The following is a 26,625-nucleotide window of genomic DNA, read 5'->3' as shown; positions in this document are numbered from 1 at the left end:
ACTTTCTGGATCGTAACAGCTTGACACGGCAAAACTGGCATACTGGTATTTTTAGTTATCAATATAAGTCACATTGTGCTTTATAAATTGTAATCGAGCATTTTGCGACTTATTGAATGACTATGATATCCGATATCAACATTTCATCGGGGATTTGCAGATCACCAAGCTGTCCTGAAATTCAACATTGATTTCAAACTCTTTACTGGTTTGTATACTCTTTCTTAGTTTTACTACTTTTTATCATTTTAAAGTTAAATGAACTGTGTCACAGTAAAAGAGACATTAAGGCGATTGTGGCCAGTTTGGATCTAGATCAGCCTGCAGTTGCTTGAAAGCTGTTTGCTTAAAAGCATTTTTCTGACAATAACAAATAATTTAATTGGATACTGATTTGACTGCGCTTTTCCTGTGACCTGGCTCAAATAATAGAATTGTCATTAATCAAATTATTTATTTCGAACATTAATCAATTGTTTTTCTTGTCCCTCGGGATCAATGACTCCAGCACTTTCCTGTTGAGAATTGAATACTGCTAAAGGCGATTCGTGAGAGATGTTGCACCTTCCAGTATTGCTCGATTGTTCATTGTCAGCTCGGGTACTACGTACATGTACCCGGGTCATCTTAAGTATACTTACATGTATCCCGGGTACGGTAAATATACTAGATGTACCCGGGAAATTTAACCCTAGATCAGTCGTTGTCGACTATTTATTTGTAATAATTATATATACACATCAGGGCTTAACACTAACTTTTTTTCAACTAGCCTGTTCGGGCTAGTAAATGCAGAACCTACTAGCCCTGACCAATCTTTCATGTGCCCTGACCCAAGTATTATAAAAACCTTTATATTTATCATTCAACTTGTATTTTCTTGTGCTTGGAGATGCGCAATTATGATTTAATCATTCTTATTATATAGCTTGCCTTACTAATGCTATTGAATTCAATATTCATCTATTTAAGACAACTATTTGTAATCTTCACGCCATTTCTGGAGAATTTTTTCTTGTTTTTTTATTTCCTCATACTTTCTCTTACTTTCCTCCTTCCCTTTACTTTTCGTATCCAAGAAACCCCCATGCACACCCGTAAAGCCAAACTTAAACAACGACATGAACGTTAAAACCTTTTTTACATAGATTGCCGGGTTACCGTCTTACAAGAAATGGTAAGTGAATCTTAGCAAAATAATGTGTTACGGTAGTTGTAACAATTGTGCAGGGTTAACTCTCTACTAAAAGCCGGGATCGACCATTAATATTAGTTTTGCTAATTGAATTGCGTAAAAAATATTGTCAAAACACTTCTAATCTAAATAAAGTCTCTATCTTCCTCTAAATGGATTTATTAATCGTCTACAGGATGGAATAACTTTTCCATAATGACAACAAATTAAAATTATTTGAAATTGATAAATAACTATTAATTTTATAGTTACTTTGTGTTAATGTTGAGTTTTATACCTTCATCATTACGGACGATCCTGGGCTATCCTGGCTTTTAGTTTCCAACGTATTTTCATTGAGAAAACACGTCACTTCGAGGAAACCAATCAAAAACCGTGTCTAGCGGCATTCCGTTTAAAAATAGATACTGACGTGTTTTACCAGGAAAACCGCCGGGAATTTTCTGAATTGTCGGCCTCTTTTTGATTGCAATCAGGGGGTTCCGAATCTATTTCGAGATACGATCCGTTTGTTGTCTCCGAACTCACTCTGGGATTTAATTGTCATCTGAGCGTTCTGTATTAAGATTTTCGCATCTTTAAAAAGCTTATTTAAAACGCAGTTTATTGATATGGAACATATAATCCCCCCCAAAATACACACGACCGGTCAGGCATGTTCCTGGGACATTGGCTAGCTTGGACCAAGGTACAGGCAGTGAATGTCTTTCGGACGTGCCTTAGTGTTAAGCCCTGCACATTTATGTCAATTTTCTGTAGAATGGCCTCTATATTATCGGAACACATACTCAAAAAGCATGTTGATGCAGTGTTTTTTTAAGAGAAGTGTGTTTAAGATAATCGGTTGCGCGTTTTACGACATCGGATTTCGGGCGCGAATACAACTTGGGTACAGTCTAATATGGACCGAGTACAATTACGTTTATTTACTGTACCTGGGGTACATGTAAGTATACTTAGAGTACCCAGGGTACATGTAAGTATACTTAAGAGTACCCGGGGTACATGTAAGTAGTACCAGAGCCGACAATGACCAATCGAGCTCCATTATCCCTCATGAACCGACTCAAAAAAACGAGTCGGCAATATTTGACTTAATTTTTGGTTTGGTTGCCCTCGAGGGATCGAAAATTTCAGAATCTTCCTAAAAGTCCTATGGGTTTGATCCCCAGAAGCGACATTGAAAACTAGCATACTTTGTTATCTAAAAGGCTGCTAAACCTGATATACAATGATAATGTGAATTTTCTCTCACATGATGTTCATCAGTCATATTATATAAAAACTTACAGCAGTAGTAAACAACTGGACAATAATTAATGAACGCATCTTTCATTTGTCTTTGACACTTTGATTTTGACATGGCCTAGATTTAAATATGTGACTGGACTTTACAAGCACTCTTGTTACAGAGCTAAAGTTTAAATGTACCATTGAAGATCACCTAAATCCAGATTGACTATTATAGACGTGTGGAAAGTTTTAAGGGTGTAAAAAGTTAGCAAAAATTGGTCATTACTTAGAGGCCACAACTGATCTATGACTGTATTAAAACAAAAAAAATCAGTGCCTGATTTAGATTTCCTTAGATAGTTCAATAAAAAACTAATTTCATAAGCCTGGTAACAGTTTAACGGTAATGCTACCAATGTGTCACACTAGGGCCTTGAATTTGAAATCTAGGACGGTCATTTCTTCATGAAATCAGGACACAAAATTGTATTTTAAGTCCTTAATTGACCTGGCTATAGTTCTCAGATTATTATAAGCTCAATCAGTATATTTATATCATTATTTATGCTTTGTGTTTTGTAAACATATACACAATCATGCAGTTTCATGATAGCAATAAATAATATCAAAGCTATCCATACTATCAAGGTCATTGACAAAGCCTATGGTCAAAATGTGAACACATTGAGTGTAATCGCCCTCTCGTGCCAGCAAAAACAACACGTTGACAGGTTGTCATTTTTGACAGTTCTACTTTCATTTTGTGATATCAAACTATTAACAATTATGTGGCTGAGAAAAATATCGCCATTGCTTTTTATGCCCCCGGTAGGGTGGCCTATATCAGTTAAACTGTCAGTCAGTCACTCAGTGTGTCAGTCAGTCCGTCCGAAAACTTTAATGGCCATAACTTTTTTAATATTGAACATAGCAACTTGATATTTGGCATACATGTGCATCTCATGGGGCTGCACATTTTCAGTTGTGAAAGGTGAAGGTCATCCTTCAAGGTCAAATGTCAAATATAAAGCGTCTGTCTGTCTGTCCGAAAACTTTAACATTGGCCATAACTTTTTCAATATTGGGGTGCATGCGTATCTCATAGAGCTGCACATATTGATTGGTGAAAGGTCAAGGTCATCCTTCAAGGTCAAGGTCAAAGGTCAAATTTTGCAATATTGAAGATAGCAACTCCATATTCGGCATGCATGTGTATGTCATGGAGCTGCACATTCTGAGTGGTGAAAGGTCAAGGTCATCCTTCAAGGTCAAAGGTAAAATATATGGCTTCAAAGCTGCGCAGCAGGGGGCATTGTGTTTCACAAACACAGCTCTTGTTTAATATATTTTCTGCACATTTCTTCAAAAAACTTACATCAATACACGATTTTCTTCGTTAATTCAATCATTCCTGACAGATTTGTGTACATATTTCGCTTACATTTTGACGAGAATAGGTAGGACCGCATTACCGCTTCCGAAAAATGTGTATTCATACTATTGCCTTCGAGGAACTTATCTGATGTTTGACGGAAAGGGACGAAAATGTGCGAGTGTGGGTCAAGTTCCCCACAGGTACTAATTTCCCGTTCCCCCAATTTTTTTTCCATACCTAAAATTTGTCGTACCCAATTATTTTTTTCGTACCCATTTTTTTTTCATTCCCAATAAAAGTAAACAAAAAAATTTCGGTCCCAATTTTTTAGTTCCCAAATATTTTTCGTACCCAAATTTGTTTTCATACCCAAATTTTTTTCGCAAAATTTGTGTACCAAATTTTTTTTCCGTACTAACATACACAATTGTGGTGATTGTGGTGATGTAGATAAACTTAACCTGATGCTTTTATATCCATCCTCTCAAAAGCATCGTCACACCAGTACTGTCAGTACTTTGATTAGACACTTATGAACAAGAATTTACACAAAAAGTTATTGCTTGAATCCACCCAGAATGTTATTTTCTAACAATCACTTTACAATGATTGGCGTAATGGGCACGCAAATAACTCTGACAGTTTATTTCTGACTTGTTCATTATTTTTTTAACTGGATTCCAGGCTTCTTTCTGACAGTGGAAATCTGAACTATGTAGAACTCTAATGCAAAATTAATGTTCTGGCAGATAATTTCCGTTGAAGGAAAGTCAGAAAAAAAAGTAAAAGAATGGGATTTATAGATTTGCTATCAAAATGGCACAATGCACAACAGTAAGATCTATAACTCTATAGGTAAGCCATGTTGCATGAGACATACATAATAATGTCACAAAGGAAACTGATTTTATAACCCTTTCCCACTTATAAGCAAATTAAAAATGTCTATGTGCAAACAGCATAAAACCAGAACAGCCTGAGGGTAACTCGCAGTCTGTTCAGGTTTTATGCTGTTTGCTGCTCATCAGTATCTAAGGTTTGGAGATGAAGCCTCAAACACTTGCATCTAGTGTGAAAGGTCTTAAATTAAATACAACTTTTTAAGGGACTGCAAATAAGTAAAAATACATATCGAAGTAGAAAAAGGTTAAGTCAGAGATCTTATGAGCATTGCTCTGGTAAAACAGTGCTTAATGCAATGGCTAATCAAGGACAACACTTTTCACCTAAACTGGATTCTCGTTAAAAGAGACTTCCGTTGAACATAAAATTCCCTAAAAGCAGAAACTGTTGTCCCTGATTAGCCTGTGCGGACTACACAGGATTATCTGTGATGACACTTTATGAACATGCATTGATCCCAGTTATCCCTGGACAAGGCTCCTACTTTTCTGAATATCCAAGCATTTTTCTTGCACCTTCTAATTTGTTAATTGCATAAAACTTGGAAAGACATATACAACAAATCCAAGTGAAGAAGCAAATAAAAGTTCAAATTGAAAGCTTTTAAAGACGCTTATGAGATGTGCTTTTGTCAAATTCTAATAATGAAAATCATCTAATGGGGAATAACCTAAGAATAAACAGGTTTTTTTCTGCTGTGTAAAAGATGTCGTAAAACAGACCAAATCCTGAACCGAAATTGTAAAACAAATTCCCAATTTCAATATAAGAAGTGTCTAATGATTATTATATCTCAATTTTACTTCATGACAAAGTTATTTAAAACTTTTTATAACAAAGTATATAACATAAATTTGCCATTTTATCGAGTTAAAAAATCCCTATTTGACCAGACTCCTTTTCCCAAAATGGCTAGAAAAAACCCTGACAGGTGGTGCAGAGAAGCTGTTCTCGTGCAATCCACTCACTTCCTGTTAATGAAATTTCAAATTGATAGCTTTCATTGACTCAGCGTTGTGCTCATAAAAATTACTAAGAATGAACGGTTCTAGGGTCCAGCACTTCATACCTTTCCATGTCGAAAGAACTGAGAGTCTTAGAGTTATGCTGTTGACATTGGTGACACTAACAAAAATATCTTAGGATTTATGCATCTTTCATCAGTGTTAATATGATGCACATTGCTTTAAGTACATCAAATAAGATTCTAAACTTTATTTCACTACCATCCAAACATCTGCCCGTACACATCATACACATAGTTACATATGTAGCCTTTTTCATATGAGCAATCAACAACCCCCATATGGTATCTGACATCTGTCCCATACACTTGCCCCCATATGGTATCTGACATATGTCCCATACACTTTCCCCCATATGGTATCTGACATCTGTCCCATACACAAGTGTATGCCAACATATTACATATAACCCTTTGCATGCTGGGAAATTTGTTGTCTGCAAAAATGTCGGCCGCTGAATTTCTAAAATTAGCATTTTCTTTGATTTTTTTTAAAGAATACTATCAGAATAGCAAACAGTTTAGATCCTGATGAGACGCCACGTTCTGTGGCGTCTCATCTGGATCCAAACTGTTTGCAAAGTCCTTCAAAATTCGGTTCCCGCACTGGAAGAGTTAAACAACAACCACACACAATTCCTTCATAATTTCTCTCCCATCTGTCACTCATACAATCTTACATGCAAACTTCATCCAAATATACTATTTATCTCACTCTTTCAATGGCATCCATATTACTGAGCATTCACTTTTCGCCACTAATTTGCCTGTCTGCAATTCCATTCCATATATTTCAAAATATTCACACAATGTGCATCAATTGTTTTAACACTGGCAACAATTCTTTAACCTCACACTGCCATTCATAACTATTTTTACTACCTGAAGACACGTTAATTAATTAATAAACAATCCCAATGATTCTCGTTTCACCACAGTAGCTACCCATGTGCTTTTAACAAATCCACACACCAGTGGCACTATTGCAAGAAATCATTTGTTTCATTAGCTGAAGCTCTTAGATATTTTCTCTGCCAACAATAACACAGCCTTGTATCACTAGATTAATCAATATTTCAAGGTTAATAACAGAAATTCCTATCTAACGAATCCACAACAGGGCAGTGCTCCTAGTGTGGTCTTTAAAAAAAAAAACATGCATAAATATTTGATATTGCTAACCGATACATAGTACATGAGGCATACTAGAGAGAAGGATTTTATCTGCTCATGGACTGTGTCACTAATTTCATATCAAAGGGGTGTTTTTTGCAATAGACTGGGCTCACTTCCAGAAATACATTCTCTCTGCATCTATTAGAGAACAATAATTAAAGATTGCACAGCTTTCTGCCATTATCGACTGTGTCGCTATTTTTGTTACCAATATTTTTCTTTTAAACTGGTATCACTTTCAGAAATTCAAACTTTGTCTTACTGCTTGTCACAAAAGAACTGCTTATTCCATGATATTGCTCCATCTATTTTAGACTATGTCATAATTTTTTTCTTTGATCACGGACATTTTTGAAAATAGAAGGTCGTCCATGTAATTCCCGATGGGTTACTTGGTCCCTATGCTCATAATTCATGGAAAAGTATTTTACTGGCAACTTTTATAGGTAAAAAAATGTGAACAATATTTTGCAGAAATGAGTCTCACTATCCGAATACAGGGTTAAAAGCACTGGCGTAAATTGTTGTCCCAGATCGAATCAGCTAATCAGGGACAACACATTCCGCGAATAAGGAATAGTTTTCGCTAAAAGGAAGTCTCTTCACGAAGAAAATCCAGTTTAGGCTGCAAGATTTGTCCCTGATTAGCCTGTAAAGACTGCCCAGCTTAATCTGGGACGACACTTTACGCACATGCATTAAGCCCCTTTTTCCCAGAGCTCATCTAAAATTATTTCATGACAAACAGCCACACAGTTTTATTTTGCCCAGCTGTGAATCAAACCAGACATCCTCAAGCATGCAGCTATTTAACAACTGAGTAAGTGGCCAGACTAAACTTTTGCAAACATGGTTTCCATGAATGTGGCATAATACATGTGCGTAAAGTGTAGTCCCAAATAGCCTGTGAAGTCCGTAAAGTGTAGTCCCAAATAGCCTGTGAAATGTAGTCCCAAATAGCCTGTGAAGTGTAGTCCCAAATAGCCTGTGAAGTGTAGTCCCAAATAGCCTGTGAAGTGTAGTCCCAAATAGCCTTGAAGTGTAGTCCCAAATAGCCTGTGAAGTGTAGTCCCAAATAGCCTTGAAGTGTAGTCCCAAATAGCCTGTGAAGTCCGTAAAGTGTAGTCCCAAATAGCCTGTGAAGTCCGTAAAGTGTAGTCCCAAATAGCCTGTGAAATCCGTAAAGTGTAGTCCCAAATAGCCTGTGAAGTCCGTAAAGTGTAGTCCCAAATAGCCTGTGACGTCCGTAAAGTGTCGTCCCAAATAGCCTGTGAAGTCCGTACAAGCTAAACAGGGACCACACTTTCTGCCTAGATTGGATTTTCTTAACCACTAACTAGCAACCAGTCTAAGTGCTGATGATAATAGAGCCGACAATCAATAGCACCAGTCTGAGACACATGAGGATCAATCATTGGTCCTTGGTCGATTCTCAGTCCTATGTCACCATGACAAAATGTGCTGCAGTGAACAGTTAATGGGCTTTGTGTAATTAATTGAGCCTTGTATAGGGAAATCTGGGCTTAGTGCATGTGCTTGAATCTTATTAGGGATTGGAAGAGAAATTAATCATCAATTGACAAAATAAACTTGTTTCTTTCAAGTATGCATACAAGTGTTTAAACCTTTATTATGGGAATGCAACTTTTTTGTATTAGATTTTGTTCTTATCATTCAAATTATTATAAAGAGTCATATTAATAAAATTATCCCATATCAGTTGACTTTTCGCATGAACAAATCTCAATCCTGAAATTGCATTTTTCCAACAATGGTCTGGAAAAGGCTAGGCATTGTTGTGACTTTAATTGGGAAATGCAGTTGTTTTTTGGCTAACAAATACTAAAATTGGGAATAAAAGTGTCTTAAACATTATACTTGCTTAGGTTCAACTCATTAAGCTTATTTAGGTGCTATATTGAATTTCGCAAACCTATTTTTGGAAACCTTCAATTTAAGGCAGTCATTTGGTAAAAATACATACTTTAGAGATTGAAAATGAGGCCGAAATTTTGTGCAAATTTTCACCAAACATAATAACTGACTTACATTGTTTTTTTTCACCATTTTGGAAATGGGGTCAAGGTCCTTTGGATTGGGAAAAATCGCTGCATTTTGACAAAAATTGGGAAAATAGTGTTGTCGTTTCTTTGCTAACAAATGCTTCAAAAATGAGAAATAGTGTTTTAAATATTATATCTAATAAGGCCACAACAAATTGATTAAATGTTCGTCGGATTTGCCGCACCTAAAAATCTTAAAACTAAATAAAAATATTTTTATTTTTATTTCGCGCCCGCAGCAACAATTTTGCTCCGCATGTATTTGTTTACAGATTTAGTTTAATTTAGCCTACGTATTTTACGACTTTTATAACGCTTTGCGATAATAATGAGATTGGTTTATGGTAAAATAATGGCGGCGCTCGTCTGCATAGTCGTGTCGGCGAAAGACACCAATGGTAATTCAATTTTTTCTCCTGTGGCAATGTGTCACCGGATTACGGACGATTTTAGCGATTTATTCATCGCAGCCGCATCATCATCAGGCCTCGAAATGTCGCCCGAATGCGTGAATTCTGTAAATATCTGCAGTAAAGTTGGTAGTAGCGATAGAATAAAAATTTCGAACATCAACATGCAACTAAATGTCGCAGTAGAACTTGACAAAAAAATGGTCGAATATACAATTAATTCTGCACGACTTCCATCAACAAGTTCAAACTCCAATGCATTCACAGTTTTAATGAACAAGTCCAAGGTATACATTATGCCCAAAAAATATGAAGTAAACACAAGCTCAAAAGTAAAGAAACTTTCTGGTCCACAACAACTGTACTGCGACTTGATTGATTGGGCCCAAAGTACTGGGTGTGGATGGCCATCTAATATTGTCGAGGACAGTGGAAAACAAGCCCTAAAATCTCTCAGCAATGCCTTGTGGTACGTAGATCACTGCCATGCAAGACTGAAAGATGCCAGTTGTCATGTTCCAACTGAATTAAACAAATTTCAAAATTACAACAGCTACAAATTACTTAGGCACAGACCACCTATTGTAAAGGCAGCCAGACTTGGCGAATTGGTTGGTGATCTATACTCCGCCCTTAGTTTGCCATCATTGAGTGATAAACGAAACACAGTGTTAGCCAAAATCATGGGTGAATTAGCAGAATCTCTAAAACAATACAAAGACAGACTTGAAAATGATAACCAAAAACACCAAAACATAAGTCATAAAAGAGAAACAGCTAACTGCGGTGACTCGAACTCGGTTTGCATAGATCCTGTAACACCGTCCAATGTTAAAGAAGAATATAGTCATTTAAACCAGACAGTAGTGAAAACATCAGATTATACCTATGTGCACCTTGACAAGTTTTGTCCCGATAATCGTATTGAACGTCGCAAATTCATCAAAAACCTTCGTTTGTCCAAACCGATTATGTTGTATAGGGTTGCTTATGGAGGAAGCATAGGAACATTAAATTTCATTTGGAGTGTTCCAGTAGGTCAAACAGAAGACAAAACATCCCGCAACATGAAAGTTATCTCTCAAATTTCAGAAGATCTTCCGACGTTCTCAAGCAGGGCTATGAGACAAGAATTTATTGACAAGTTTATAAGTTATGTGAAATGCCCAAAGTCAGTCGTTAGACACATGTATTTTAGCCTAACAGGGCATGAAGAAAGTGCCAATTCTTCCAGTGAAAAAGAAATTAATGAAAGGGTGTCGAAGATCATAGGCGCAGATGACTCTCAGTTATTGATTGATTTACGAGCAACTAATGGCTCTGATACATATTATGATGCCTTTTTTGAAGAAATGGGAAAGTTCTTTGAAGAACAGGTTTTACAGGTCAGTGAAAGACGAAAATGTGATGAAATGTATTTGCCATTGGCAATTTCAATAGAGACTTTAAAGAATGACATTTGTAAAAGAGTGCCTGATGGAACACCCATTCCTAGCAATGAAACGATCCGACTGCAGTTTTGTCCCAGTAATCCATTTCATAAGACTGCTTTAAGGTACACTGGTCAGTTCAATGTTAAATTCCGTGTGCAGACACGCCAGGCAAGAGTTTCACATCCTGATTCACACTATGCTGCAAAATACTTTCAGTATATGAAAGAATTTTGTGTGATGTTTAGAGACAGTGCTATGTTCTTATGCATGGACGACAAGGCAATAGTTCCAGTGGGAGAACCAGGAATCCCTATATCAACTGGAGTAAGAGGGCATAACAAGGTTCTAACACCTTCAGAGGGACCTGTATTAGTTGCAACTGACCATGATTTTCATCTTTGCGGTCTTGTTCCTTCAGTTGTTCTTGTCACAGAAATTCCTAGGGACTCGAAAGACAGCTTCTTTTCAGGGGACATGCATGTGACAACAAAAGAAAAGGTATTCAGCCCATCTAGCCCATTTAGACATGCTGCTGAAGTTATTGAACTCGTAAGATTAAATGATGCCTACTCTTCAGATGGATTAAATTTGAGAACCCCAATCATGTGCCTTTATACTGATGGAGGACCGGATCATAGAGTCACTTATGAAACGGTTAAGTTGTCGCTCACTCTTATCTTCATGCATTTAGATTTGGACATGCTAATTGCACTCCGAACGGCACCATCACATAGTTGGACCAACCCAGCTGAACGTTGCATGTCCATTTTAAATTTGGCCTTGCAGCATGTTGCGCTAGACAGAAATGAAATGGAAGAGAAGTATGAACAGATGGTTAAAAACTTGTCTTCTCTAACTGCAGTAAGAAACCAAGCCAGACTAAAAGATGGTCTGAAAGAGGCTTTCAAGAAAAGTATGGAACCAGTGGTTGATCTTGTGAACAAACGTTTCTCACAAATGAGCTTGAAAGGAAACCCTGTTAAAACTTTGAAAGGGGTATCAGATGAAGAGATCACATCCATCTTAGATATCACTGGTGTTGGCTTTGGAGCAGATAGTCCAGTAGCCACAGCTGACACAAAAAGCGCTGAATTGAAGAAAAGCAAGCATCTGCAGGTAAAACAAACTAAATTTATTTTTTAAAGAAAAATGCATAGATAATGTCCTGCTTGTCTGGAAATGATATAATAATTGTTGTTCTCAGTAAAATTATATTGATATAACTGTATATTGCCCTCTACTAAAATTGCTTATGGTCACTGGTTACATAATGCATATTTATATTAGTTTTTAATATGTCACTTCCAATTTAAGTATTTGTTTCGCATTAAATTAATATGCGCCAGTGCGTATACTATTATCTGACAGAAAAACAAATAAAGGTTTTTAACATTCAACCTTAAAATATGCATCTGGCACAGGCAAGCAATTTGTCTAGGTTATGGAAAGTTTAACTGTGTCGCTTTCTGAGAAAACTGGGCATAATGCATGTGCGTAAAGTGTCGTCCCAGATTAGCCTGTGCAGTTCGCACAGGCTAATCAGGGACGACATTTTCCCCCTATACTGGATTTTTGCTAAGAAGAGACATTATTTAAACGAAAAATTCCATAAAAGCGGAAATTGTCGTCCCTGATTAGCCTGTGTGGACTGCACAGGCTAATCTGGGATGACAATTTATGCACAAGCATTATGTCCAGTTTTCTCAGAACAATACACAATTATTCAATTTTAAAAGTTAAATGTTTACCGGGTAACATTATTCATTTTTTATTAAATATTGGATATTGTGAAGGCTATGCTGTCTTATTAACAATATTAATGAAAACGTGTGTTTATTATATTTTATAATGAAAAATCAACCTATGTATAAAGATACATCTTGTTTAAAAAATGACAAAAAAACAACATGTTATTAATATGGAAGAGCGTCTATAAACATCAGTGTCCTTTCTTCTAAAGGATTTCTTTGAGAGGCATGCAGAATCCAGCCACTACTGCTTCCAGTTAAAGAAGTGTTCATCCGATGAATGTGGCTACTGCTCCGTTAACCCAGTCCGAGATCAGGATGTTTTTGACCGCCTCAGGTTCCTCCCTGAACCAAAGCCTGACGAAAATGGTGAACACTACCTACCATTCAGTGAGGTAAATTTATCGCATTTGTATTCCATTATATGACATATTTATTGAATGGATGAAGTTGTGTAAATTACAAATATATTTTGGAAACTTACTTTGGCATTTGAAGGTTGTGTACCTGTGCAAATGGTCAATAGTTACAATTAAATTTGAATAATCAATTTACTCAAGTTTACTTCATTGATCTGACAACATATTATGTTCTGCCTTTTGTTTAATAAAAAGGCATAAATATACTTAACTATATACCTTGTTGACATTTTAGTTAACTTAACTTGTCCAGCTGACATGTAGTTAATTTAATGATTTAAATGATAATGTGTGACTATTGTGTTTAGAAACTGGAAGCAACATTTGAGATAAGGTTTAAACATGCCAATTCAATTATATAAATTATATAGAGGATATTTGTTGGATCCGGTGGATTATCGATTTTAATTCACGAGTGATCATAGAAAATAATATTTTCACGAGTGGCGCAGCCACGAGTGAAAATATATGTTTTCTATGATCACGAGTGAATTAAAGTCGATAATCCACCGAATCCAACAAATTTTCTTTTTATTTAATGCATTTTTCACAGTTTATATACATTGTTCAAGAGTTTAACTAACGAATTTTGCTGGGATAATGACGTCATTTCGTCAAAAAAATGACGTCATTTCACAGTAAACAATGAAAATTATCGATAATTCTCACTGATAATTTTCACTGTTTGAAACAGTGAAATTATCAGTTTTAATTCACTGCTATTTCTCTATAAACCACCGGAAAGCATTAAATAAAATAACATAATAATAATTCCAGTTGTTTGGGAAAGCCCTGACCCGTGACAAGTACAGACCCTCAACCAGACCATGTGGAACCTATGATGAGGAATTACAAAACCATGATAAAGAGAATCGAGAAATTTTGAGGGTAATGATAATTATAATATTTTAGAAGCTCGCAAATAACTTAACACTTTATTTCATGTTTATATTATTATATTTAGGTCAAACTGTCAAACCTTATTGTAAGGTCGCCTTGGCAAAGTGGATATGGTGTCCGCCTAGCGACCGAGAGGTCACGGGTTCAATTGCCATAGTAGGAGCGTGCTTTAGATCTCCCCATAGACACCAAGTACTGGTTCTAGTCCCAGGAAAAGGACTCTAGAGCGTTTCAAAAAAGCCTAAGGCTTTCAATGCAATCGAGCTAAAATAAATAGGTTTAAACTAAACCTCATTGAATTACAACTGTGATATTAAAATAAAAATCAGAGAAATATTCCAAGTGCATTTTTGTTGCAGTATACATCCGTTCCTTCTTCCACCTGGCAATTGGCAACACCAAGAGAAAAAGTGATCATGTCAAAATGATATCATGTTGTCAACATTTTTGCAGGCTGGAAATTGAAGCGGGCATTTTGCCATAAAAAGCATTTTTTAAATATTTTTGCTTTCATTACACTATATCTTTCCATGTTGTTTTAGAATGAGAAGCTTCGAGATGCTGTCCTTTGCGGAGAATGTAGCAGGCCAAGATGTGTCTTCAGTCCAAACAAGCTTGACCGACAACAGGTAAACGTTTTGTAAAAATACAATCTACAGCGTGTTTCAACATTATAGGATCATAACATGTTGGTTACATAATTTTTAAGAGTCTAAATTAACATTTAAACATCACAGTTATACACAGTTTGGCAGGATTATAAAAAGACACGTATTGATCCAATAAATTGATATGAATGATACATATTTTTACAGATCAGAAAAAAGCTCTTTGGCTTGTTGGTTTGCAACTTAGAGCCCGAATATTTTTTGTTAATGTCTGATCAAACACGGTATGTGTTAATATATCACCAGATTGACATTGCAAAACATTGTTTTTTATTTCATACCATCAAAGGCCCATTCAAGATATAAATAGTTGTAAAACAAAAAATGCATTGGTAAATGATAATCTTAATATGAAGGAAATGCATTCGTTTTTGCTTTGATTTGAATAGGTTTCAAGTCTAATAATGCTGCAAACACAAAGGTTGGGAGGCAATTTATTGGAGTCACTCTGTCGGTCAATCCTTCTGGCAATTTGTTTGCATGCGAATCACCATGAAGTGTAGATTAACATGACACAATTTTCACACATATTGATTCACTTATTCCTTAGTTACATGTATGTGCTCTTGAACTTATCCAAGACATAGCTGCCATCAATTCCATGTCTATGAAGAGGCTTTGGAGAAGTATTACAGTAATAGAAATTTAGTAATATGGGAAATTTTACTAGCCTGAGTCAGAATTTTCGAGCGCAGCCATTTGTGTACATTTTGTTCAAAATAACAGACACAATTTTTTTTTTATTTTATTTAATCCTTCAAATACATGGCAATTTTCTTCGTACTTTCATCTTTCTGAAAGTAAGCTTCTAATGGCAGTTGATTAAAGTTGCTTAAAGTTGCTCAAATTCTTTTTGGAAAAAAAATAGCGAAAATAAAATTAGAAATTGTTTAATATCTGTTTTATGAGTTTTACAAGCACTTTAGGCTGGTAAAATTGGGAATTTCTATAAGCCTGAAAAAAAGACCATAGATTTTTTCTGTTTGGATAGGGCGAATAATGATGACTGTCAATTTTGTGAAAAGCTCCATAACATTTCACTTCCTTGCAGGAGGAATTCTTGCGGAACATTAAGGCATGCCATTCGTATATCTGTGGAGATCAGTTGGAAGATGCACCTGACCTGTATGTTCGGAGATGCGTGACCTGCAGCTCTGAGGTGGAAACAGCTTATTTCTCAGCCAAGTGTCGGCATTACCTACCACCAGTGTGCATCCACTGTGGATCTCCTGACTGTCTGTTAGATGACAACGATGCATATATTGCAGATTTGTATACAAAATATTCCATTGTCAGGCCAATTTGTGTGTCTTGTCGACATTCTGGAAAAGAGGCAAAAACATGGGGCGCCAAGAAGTTTTTAAAAAAACAAAAAGTCAAATGAACTCATTCAAGCCTTCAAAAGTTCTTACTTTGATTTGGTTTGTAAATGAGACCAAAGCAAAAGTATGTGTTTATGATGACCATCATCATCATGTTTATAAATGTTAACATGTTGTGATTGAAAATGAAAAATCATGGATTGGAATAAAGAGCAAATGCTTTAACTTTTAAAAATATTAGTGTTTCGTATTTTCCAGTTTAATTTCTATTTCTACAGATTTTAATTGTTTTGTGTTAAGATTAAAGTTGATACTAGTCATTTGTGATTGCACTTTTCTTGGAAAAGTATGTTTTATTGTAAATTGATGTGTTTTACAAATAGTCACGCTAAATATTGTTCTACTACTATTGTTATAAATATATATTATAGTACTAGTCATTTAATAAATATACTAGAACTGATACTAGTCGTTTTATGCCCCCGGTAGGGTGGCATATAGCAGTTGAACTGTCCGTCTGTCTGTCCGAAAACTTTAACATTGGCCATACTTTTTGCAATATTGACTTGATATTTGGCATGCATGTGTATCTCATGGAGCTGCACATTTTGAGTGGTGAAAGGTCAAGTTCATGTAAAAAAATAAATATATATTTTCAAAGCGGCGCAGTAGGGGGCATTGTGTTTCTGACAAACACATCTCTTGTTTGGCACTCAAATTAGACAAATATATGTCACTGTGCTATGTTAAAATAAAGGGCTCCTACTAATCACATCTATAAATAGTTTTGATTAAAAGGCATGTGTTTTATATTAAAATAAAATAACTATCTGTTTCTTATTGTTCTTTCATTAGGAAGTTATGTTTTTTTTTACTTTACAAAACTTAAACTTCTCATTTCTAATTTTAACATTGCTAAACTAACCAAAGTAATGCATTTGAGTATAATGTATACTACTATAACCTATGATATTTAGAACTAATACAAATTGAAGATATTTCTTACGCTTGATGTTTAGCATATTATTTATTGTCATGCTATTTAACTTTCATTGACAGAAGACTGAGCTTCTTATATAACTTTGCTAGTGAAAAGTACAGTGTACCATGTTAACATTAAGTAGTCACTACCTGTTGTGAATAAGCAGAATAACTATTGGAGAATATTTTGTTTATCATACTTTAACAAACATTGGACTAGAGTTAAAATAAGTTAGTACTACTAAATGACCTTGTGTTTGTATTTTGAAGATATCATGCATTTATTTGGCAACAAATATCAATTTACAGAGACAATATATCTATTTTTTATTTTTCGCTCTTCGCTCGCCTGTGATTTTTTTAAAAATAGAATAAAAATTAATTTATTTTTATTTCGCTCGCTCGCTCCATTTTTTTTTGGCTAAAATCCGTAGAACAAATCATCAATTTGTTGTGGCCTAAAGTCTAACTTAAAGCTCTGGATGGGAGAGAAACTAAATGTTGACCTCAAAAAAAATAATTCTTTTTTTGGAAACCTTCAATTGGGAATGTTTAGGTCCCATTTGGGATAAATTTATATGACCCAATTTTGAAGACATAAAAAACACTTACAGTACAGTCTACACATTTTCTCTAAAAAACGCGCTCCCTCCGCGGGGCATTTGTCTGCTCGATAGTGATTCCGCGGCGGGGAAGGCGAGGTGTACTCGCTAAAATGCTCGGCGTTCCGCCGAGATAGCTAATACCAGCGGCGTTTATTACTTAAGCTTAGTTGGTAAATGCAGAAAATTTCCGTTCATATCAGGACATCGCGGTGCGACACCGCGGTAGCAGTGTGCTACTGTGCATGCCAAAAAATAAAAACATTGTGATTAAAAATTGTTTAAATACTGTGGCTTATAAAAATAAAGAAAATTGTATACAAAATTAATATATGTTTTTATTCACAGGTTCGTCTACAATATAAATGAATATATGACACGTAAAGAGTTTGACAAATGAATATTTAATTCATAATACATATAACACAAGAATAAATGTTCCGTTAAATTTCCAAATGAGAATTATAGTTTGTTATCCAAAACTGGCTTCCGATGTTAACACGACGTTACAAATGCTTCCAATATACAGTCATCATGTATATTTCCCGACAAAAGCGCGCGAAAATTATGCTTCAATTTACAAGTTCAAGGTTTATGCGTGGAAAGCCAGTGTTTTTTTTCAGTTTTGAGGGAAGGGGGTCGGGTCCCCTGAGGGGGGGAAAATTCGCGCGTAAAAGGGGAAAAGGGGGAAATTTCTATGCTTAGCTAGTAACAGTACAAAATCAAGTTTTAACACTATAATTCACCACACAGAGGAAGAAACATAATCCAAACTCTTTTATTCATAAACATGTTATGTTCATGTTCAAAGTTTAACATTTCTGGGCTTTTCAGCGAATTTATCAATTATTCTGGTGACCTCCTCTTTACCAAGTCTCTCCGTGTGCCGACAAAGTCTGATCAGGGACTCCAGTGTAGCTTCCCCAAGCCTGTTTCTCTGTGGCGTGCAAAGCAAGTTGAGCAAACTAAACAGTCTTTCAACACTCTCTTGACCGGACGTTTCTGGTGTTTCACTGCCGGCATTTGAAGAAGACTGACTTTTAAGTTGTACTAGTTTGAAAAGAATATTAATTTATTTTTAAGTTAAAACAGATTTGTCATTTTTTTTACGATAGCTTTTGTTGTTGTGCGACATGATGGAATACGAATGGTTTGCGGTAGATGTCGTAAAGCGAAAGTCGTGATAGTGAACTACGTACGGTTTGCGGTAAAGGCTAAAATAAAGTAAACACGCGGATGCAGTTCAGGAAAATTGTAGTTGATTCATAACAAAAGACGTATTTAAATGAGGTATTGATTAAAATTGAATAACACTTCTGAGAGGGGAAAAATATATACTCTTAAGATGGGGGAATGGGGCCGAATATTTCATTAAAAAAAAACACTGAAAGCGTGCATGTATTGATTTTTTTATACAAACTTTGTAACACTGAATTCTGTTGGTTTCGGTAAAAAGTTTCTTTGGTATTTTTTAACACAATTATATCGCAAATAATTTTATTTTTCCTCCAACTTAATTTCAATTCAAACATGCCATATCTTTATCGTTACGGTATTTTAGTAGAGTAATTATTTAAACAGTTATTGTACTGTATACTGATTAAAGAGAACATCTGGACGGAACTGGATAAGTGTTTAGCGTTATGAAAACACGCAAAGCTTGTCTACTGACCTATTGTGTAGACTGCTGTCTGTGGTGTTTTGACAAAAGGGATTAACATGTGTGAATGTCACTCTGCTGATTTGGTCCATAATTGACCACTCGCCAGCTGTCAATCAAACCCACGAAATAATCAATAAGATTTCGTTTATTATGGCCACATGGTCCGACAAACAAAGACTGTGGGAGTAATGGATAAAGCGTTTTATTAAAACACAACTTAGTAGGCGGAGTGACCTTGTATTTGGCGACTGGTCAATGATAATTACCAGTAATACATTGTTTTGAATGTCATTATTTTATATACATATGTACTTGTAATAAATGTAACTTTATTTGAAAATCAGGAAGTCAAACAAAGTTAAATTGATCGTTATCTTGTTTAACATGGAGTTTCCTCCGCCTTGCCCAACGCCAAGGGCCGCCCCATCGGCTTATCAATTTGCAGATTGTTAACCTCGGCGGCACCAATCATGCAAACTCCGCGTATCGCGAGACATTCTTAATCTCCCTCCGTGGGCGTGTCCACAGAGCAGCGAGGGAAATTGGAGAAAACGCGTGAACTGTACTTAGTACTATCATTACTGTCAATTCCATTGAACTGGAATGCCCCAACTCTACTGAACTAGTGGCCCTTCCAAAGTTCCGTGATTAGTGATGTAGTAAAAACTTCTCACAATATTTTTTAATTTACATTTGGAAAATGCTATTCCATGAAAAGATCTACAACATGCAAATTGCAATATTTATGTTCATTGAATTTGTTTCCAACCAGTTATGTTTGTACATAAAAGTATTACCATTACATTGTTAGGCACCTTCTATCACATAGAATCAATCATTGAAGTTCTCTGTAAATAATACTTGGTCAGGTAATTAGGTAGAATTTCCTTTTGAACAACATATTTGTTCTGCAAACCAAAATACTTAAGCAGGGTAAACAATCCAGCCAAACTTAAACATAAAATGATTTTTGTTATGCCCCTTTGCATCACAAAAAATGAAGGTCATATAAGAAATAAACACTTTTTGTTCATAAACTTCAACAGCTAAACACTTTTTAATGTGATGAACTTAATTCCTATTAAACAGAAAATTAAAGTGGGTGAAAAAAAGGGTAAAATACTAGCTTAGGCTAACGGATTTTATCTCAGCAAATTCTCAGAATAAAACATGTTATTTGGGGATTATGCTCGTCAGATTTTTGGGAGCCATTGCTGATTCGCGATATATTGAACAACGCGATAGAACGGACCGTGATATATTGGAGTTGCAGAGTATGTTGTTTAAGTAAAAACTGAGAATCATTATGTCAGATTGTACTAACAACACTTAAAGGTTAAAGGTGCTGTTAATAGTCTGCTTTGATATACATCTCCAGCCGACTTCACAATCAACCCCCTGATCACTGGGATTTAAGTTGTCCGTTAACATATGGCGCACCAGGCAGCAACGGCACATTGACTTATTTCCCTAACAGGTACACTACGCGACCCGTGATTTTTGCCGCGATTCTCGCATCACAGCAATCGATGCAATGTGACAAATTGCGGTGATTCTGAGCGACAAGAAAATTTGGGCTATGTCTCGGCGACCGTCGCGCGATGTATCTCGCTGTTACGCAATCAGCGCGAATCACCGCAAATCACCGCGAACCGCCGTGGTTCACCTTTTTAAGAGATTTACATTAAGGGTTACACTACATTACATGTACATGTAACATATATGTATACACTTACATTACACATTGCAATAATAAAGCTTTTGTTGTTGTTGTATGCAATGGGCGTATTAGCTTAAATACTCCCGTTCCGACATGAACGTGATGAAGTTATGTCGGAAGCTTTAACGGCTCCAAATTAATATTACAGCGCAGAAGAATGATCATGCAATAATTATTTAACATAACATGTAAACATTATTTAACTAATTGCATTAGCATAATGTTTATTAAAACTTACAATCAATTATATTCCAGGCCCGAATACACTACCACTGTTCAAATTCCATATTGTTGCAATATACATGTAGCATAGCACTGTGTTAATTGAAAGTTGCATAGTGTTTCGTCATTGGTCGCTTATAAATACCTTGTTTCTCTACATGGTATTTGATTTCGACGAAACTAATAATTTGGTAATTTATGAGAAATATGATATAAGTTTTCCATTTAAACTTTGATCTTACCGTGTGTGTTAATTGACGTTATTAATTATGTTAATACTTATTTTTGCATTTCATTAAGAATTATAACGTGTAGATCTAGCCCTTTTGTTACCCAGTGTTTAGCAAAATATTCACGCCTTAAGACACGGGAAATTGTTTAAGTAACACTTTCATTTTAAGGTTAAATGTAATCGGTAGATTACATCTAATTATTTGGACTAAAATATGCTATACTTATTTATTTTCTGTTTCAGGCTCCAATGCGGATAACTCGTGTTACTCGCATTACTTTCCGAGCGTTGTACATACATTCACAATGCTTGATAAGCCGGAAATCGGAAATACATTACTGTTCTATTTTTAAGTACATGTTATTATGCCATCGTGGTAAATAATTTGTTGTTATTACATCATTGCCTATATATTAAAGCCGTTAAACATTGTGTTTATTTTGCTGAAAAAAAACACGAGTATATCAACGTAGCACTTAGCGTTCGCAGAGTTCAATAAATTTATGATGATGTATAATGTACATGCATTTCTCTGGGTTTTCACGCCAAAAACAAAAAACCCTCAACATTTGATTATTTAGTGTGTACTGTCCAGCGGGTGATAGTGTTTGTTCAAGTGTCTAATTGGCACTCTTTGTACGTGTTCAAACTGTGAAAAGATGTGACAATCACAGAAACAACAGGATGGCGCTGCCAATTAAGTGCGATAATGGATCAAAGGGCATTGACAAAAAATAACAGTTTGGATATATTTTTCGGCGTTTACTCAGATGGTCTCTCACAACAAAAAAACTATACAAGTCAAGGTATTATGTTTTACTTCTATCAGTAACGATACGGATACGGCGAGTTTGATTTGAATTGACTTAAAAAGAAATATCAATTGTTGGCGATATAACTGTTTTAAAAATACCAAAGAAACAGTTAACCGAAATCAACAGAATTCAATGTTCTCTGCGCTACGCAGTTTGTATAAAAAATCAATACTTGCACACTCGTATACCTTGACCTTGTACATTGCCGCATAATTTTCGCGCTCTTTTGTCGGGAAATATACATGATGACTATATTGAAAGCATTTGTAAACGTGGCGTTAACATTAAAACATCGGAAGTGTGTTTCGGATTATAAATTTTTATTCTCATTTGGGAATTTAACGGAACATTTATACTTATGGTATATCTGTTTTGAATTGTATATTAATTTGTTACAACGCTTTACGTGTGAAAAAAATGTTTTGATAATATTATGCATTAATAGCACAATTTCCAAACGGAAAACGTTTTTTACATGAAGGCGTATGACGCAATAAAACGTTTTTTTGTAAGATCGTATTGTATCAATCTAAATTTAAATACGCTTGTCCAATGAAAGCTGTGTCCCACATTATGCGCTGTACTCTTTACACTTCTGAAAAATGGCATAGTTATATGGTTGTTTTAATGAAATTCTCAAACATATTTACCGACATAAATGTTCAAGATTATTTTTTTGATGTTGGATTATCGGATAATTGTGAACATTAGAAACGTTATGTACATGTATAAAGTTATCGATACGATTCGGTTTCTATGCATGAATTGGCGAGTCATCGTTGTCACTGCGATCACTGCGAATTGCGGCGAATCGCAGCGAATCACCACAACATTGAGGGGATTTAGCGCGAAGATTATCTTGCTCCCGCGCGACGTCGGAGTAACGAGTCACGTGAAATCGCGGTGATTTTCCACCCAAAAAGCAAAATGTCCGCCTTGACTTCGCAAATTAGGCAAAAATCACGGGTCGCGTAGTGTACCCATTTATACACCTGGGTGGAGAATAGCAAGCATGGGATTAATTTTTTGCTTAGAAAAATCCAGTGGCTGGGCGGGATTCGAACCAGGGACCTTTGACCTTTCAATCCCTAGCCCAGCATCTTACCACTAGACCACTGTCCCCACTGAAAAGATATAATGCGCTTTGAAATCAATCTGGCTACCTTTCTATGAACATTATTTTGCCATAATAGTATCATCATCAAAAAGTAAAAACAAAAACAAAACAGAACACATTTTTACCTCAACCTCGTAGTGTGACCATGCCTTTGAAGGTATGCACCTGGATTGCTCTCACTAACTACAGTGACAATTTTTTGTCAAATCATTTCAAAAGCCTACCAGAAGAGACAGAATTGTTCAATTAAGATGGAACAAAACAGTGATTTTTTTCATCCAATTGGGAACGGGTCCGGTACCCATGCCATTGGGAATTTTTCGCGTCGTGAAATCACCAAATTGGGGAAAAAAACGAGTCGCAAAATCTTCCAATGCGGAAAAAGCAAGTTGAAAATTGTACCAATTGAAGAATGGTATTTTAATGACTTTTTTTTAACTAATGTCAGCTTTAAATGACACAGGAAAGTAAAACTACAGCTTTGTCACAAACGTGACCTATACCCCCACATGCCGCATTGACACAGACTATTTTGCATGCTGTCTTCACAAAACAAGAGAATCTAATTTATGGCAATTTTTAAGAATTATTAAGCCATTATGATTTATAGCCATTTTGACCTTTGACCTCTTGAATTCTTCCACATGACACGCCATTCTATGACTGTGAACAAAATTAATGTACAGTCATTTTAAAATCTCACAATGAATGACATAGTTATGGTCCAGACAAGATCATTTATTGCCATTTTTTACCTTTGAACTCAAAGTGTGACCTTGACCTTAATGATATCGACGTAATTCTTTGGCGCAACACACCGTCCAATGATGGTGAACAAATGTGCCAAATGATTTTAAAATATCACAATAAACGACATAGTTATAGCCTTGACAAGCTCATTTATGGCCATTTTTGACCTTTGAACTCAAATTGTGACCTTGATCTTGGAGATATCGACGTAATTCTTTCGCGCAACACACCGTCCAATAATTGTGAACACATGTGCCAAAAGATTTTCAAATCTCACAATGATCGACATGGTTATGGCCCAGACAAGTTCATTTATGGCCATTTTTGACCTTCAAACTCAAAGTGTGACCTTGACCTTGGAGATATCGACGTAATTGTTTAGCGCGAAACACCGTCCAATAATGGTGAACAAATGTGCCAAATGATTATTAATTCTCACAATGAACAGCATAGTTATGGCCCGGACAAGCTGATTTATGGCCATTTTTGACCTTTGAACTTTAAGTGTGACCTTGACCATGAAGATATCGACGTAATTCTTTCACGCAACACACCGTCCAATGATGGTGAACAAATGTGCCGATTGATTTTAAAATCTTACAATGAATGACTTAGTTATGGCCCGGACAAGCTAATTTATGATCTTTGAACTCAAAGTGTGACCTTGACCTTGGAGACGTAATTCTTTCGCGGGACACACTGTCTAATGATGGTGAACAAATTTTACAAATGATTTTAAAATCTCACCATAAATGACAAAGTTATGGCCCGGACAAGCATTTGACCTTTAAACTCCAAGTGTGACCTTGACATTGGAGATATCAACATACTTTTTTCACACGACACACCGTCCCATGATGGTGAACAAATGTACCAAGTCATTTTAAAATCTAACGATAAATGACATAGTTATGGTCTGGACAAACTTTCGGTTTTAAACACACTATGTGACCCCGTGACCTAGTTTTTGACCTGGCATGACCCATATTCAAACTTGACCTAGACATCATCTAGATACAACTTGTGACTAAGTTAGGTGAAGATCGGATGAAATTTCGGGACATTTCCCAAATCAAGAACAAGATGTGTTTGTGAAACACAATGTCCCCCTATATGACGTTTGACCTTGACGGATGACCTTGACCTTGACCCTTCACCACTCAAAATGTGCAGCTCCATGAGATACACATACATTTCAAATATAAAATTGCTAGCTTCAATATTGCAGAAGTGACATTACATGAGCAATTTTGACCCATTTATTTGACCTTGAAGGATGACCTTGACCTTTCACCACTCAAAATGTGCAGCTCCATGAGATACACATGCATGCCAAATATCAAGTTGCTATCTTCAATATTGCAAAAGTATTCATAAAATAAGCGATTTGGGCCACATATATTTGACCTCTGACCTTTCAGGATGACCTTGACCTTGACCTTTCACCACTCAAAATGTGCAGCTCCATGAGATACACATGCATGCCAAATATCAAGTTGCTATCTTCAATATTGCAAAAGTACTCATATAATGAGCGATTTTGTCCACATAATTTCGACCTCTGACCTTGAAGGATGACCTTGACCTTGACCTTTCACCACTCAAAATGTGCAGCTCCATGAGATACACATGCATGCCAAATATCAAGTTGCTATCTTGAATATTGAAATACTGCAAAAGTGTACATTAAATGAGCGATTTTGACCCATATATTTGACCTTTGACCTTAAAGGATGACCTTGGCCTTGACCTTTCACCACTCAAAATGTGCAACTTCATGAGATACATATGCATGCCAAATATCAAGTTGCTATCTTCAATATTGCAAAAGTTATTGCAAATGTTAAAGTTGGCGCAATCCAACCAACAGACCAACCAACCAACAGACCAACAGACAGGGCAAAAACAATATGTCCCCCACTACTATAGTGGGGGACATAAAAAAAAGCCCTGCTTGTTATAACTAACCGTAACACATTCTCAGTATTAAATTTAATTAATTTAGTATCAAATAGAAAAAATAAGTCATCGTCAACCTGCATTTGACTATTGTCATCTTCGACAATTTGTTGCAGTGTACTGAGGGGAATGGGTGGACGAAACAGACCCCAAACTTTTTACAAAGCCAAAATTGCTTAACAATTGGCTTTTGACTTCAATAGGCTTTAATTTCTTTCTGTAATACTTTTTATTGTGACTCATGGTGAATATTGACGGAAGCATATGAACATTCAGACTGGTTTATATTTCGCAATCACATACACGTATTTAATGTACGAATGTAATGTTAAATGTTTAAACAAGTCAATGATTGAGAAGTCAAATCGACCGCAAGTTAAAACGATCTAGAAATATGTCAAGTTGGCTTTTTCGGGGACTGTTCACTCAATTTTGTTTGGGATTTTTTATTTTTTTCGGAAAATGGGACGGGTCCGGTTCATTTTGGGAACTGGTCCGTAAGTCATTGGGAACGGGTCCGTTTACCGGAAGGAAAAAAATCACTGCAAAAAGAGCCATACAAACATTGAATGACAGGTGGAAGGAATGATTGCTGGTTGGTTTAAATCTAGTTTACAACCAGTTTCACTGGGTAAGGATTGCTAACGTTATTCAGGTATTAATTAGTTCCAGCCTCTATTAATACCACTTAATAA

The 26,625-nt window shown here is 35.9% G+C and overlaps 2 protein-coding genes across 2 annotated transcripts in view; one reads left to right on the top strand and one right to left on the bottom strand.

Annotated features, from left to right (window-relative positions):
• LOC127833690 (uncharacterized) overlaps positions 1–26,625 on the bottom strand; it is a 155,205-nt gene that overhangs the window by 85,990 nt on the left and 42,590 nt on the right. The gene's annotated exons all lie outside the window — the stretch shown is intronic.
• On the top strand, positions 9,196–16,698 carry LOC127833689 (uncharacterized). The gene is made up of 5 exons (XM_052359101.1): positions 9,196–11,928; positions 12,773–12,955; positions 13,757–13,867; positions 14,422–14,508; positions 15,599–16,698. Exons 1-5 carry the CDS (start codon positions 9,298–9,300, stop codon positions 15,929–15,931), a joined length of 3,345 nt encoding a protein of 1,114 aa, XP_052215061.1. The 5' UTR covers positions 9,196–9,297; the 3' UTR covers positions 15,932–16,698.

This window comes from Dreissena polymorpha, chromosome 6 (assembly GCF_020536995.1).
Source record: "Dreissena polymorpha isolate Duluth1 chromosome 6, UMN_Dpol_1.0, whole genome shotgun sequence".
Taxonomy (NCBI): domain Eukaryota; kingdom Metazoa; phylum Mollusca; class Bivalvia; order Myida; family Dreissenidae; genus Dreissena; species Dreissena polymorpha.
The sequence above is the reverse complement of the archived record's forward strand: the minus strand, read 5'-3'. Positions and strand labels throughout refer to the sequence as shown.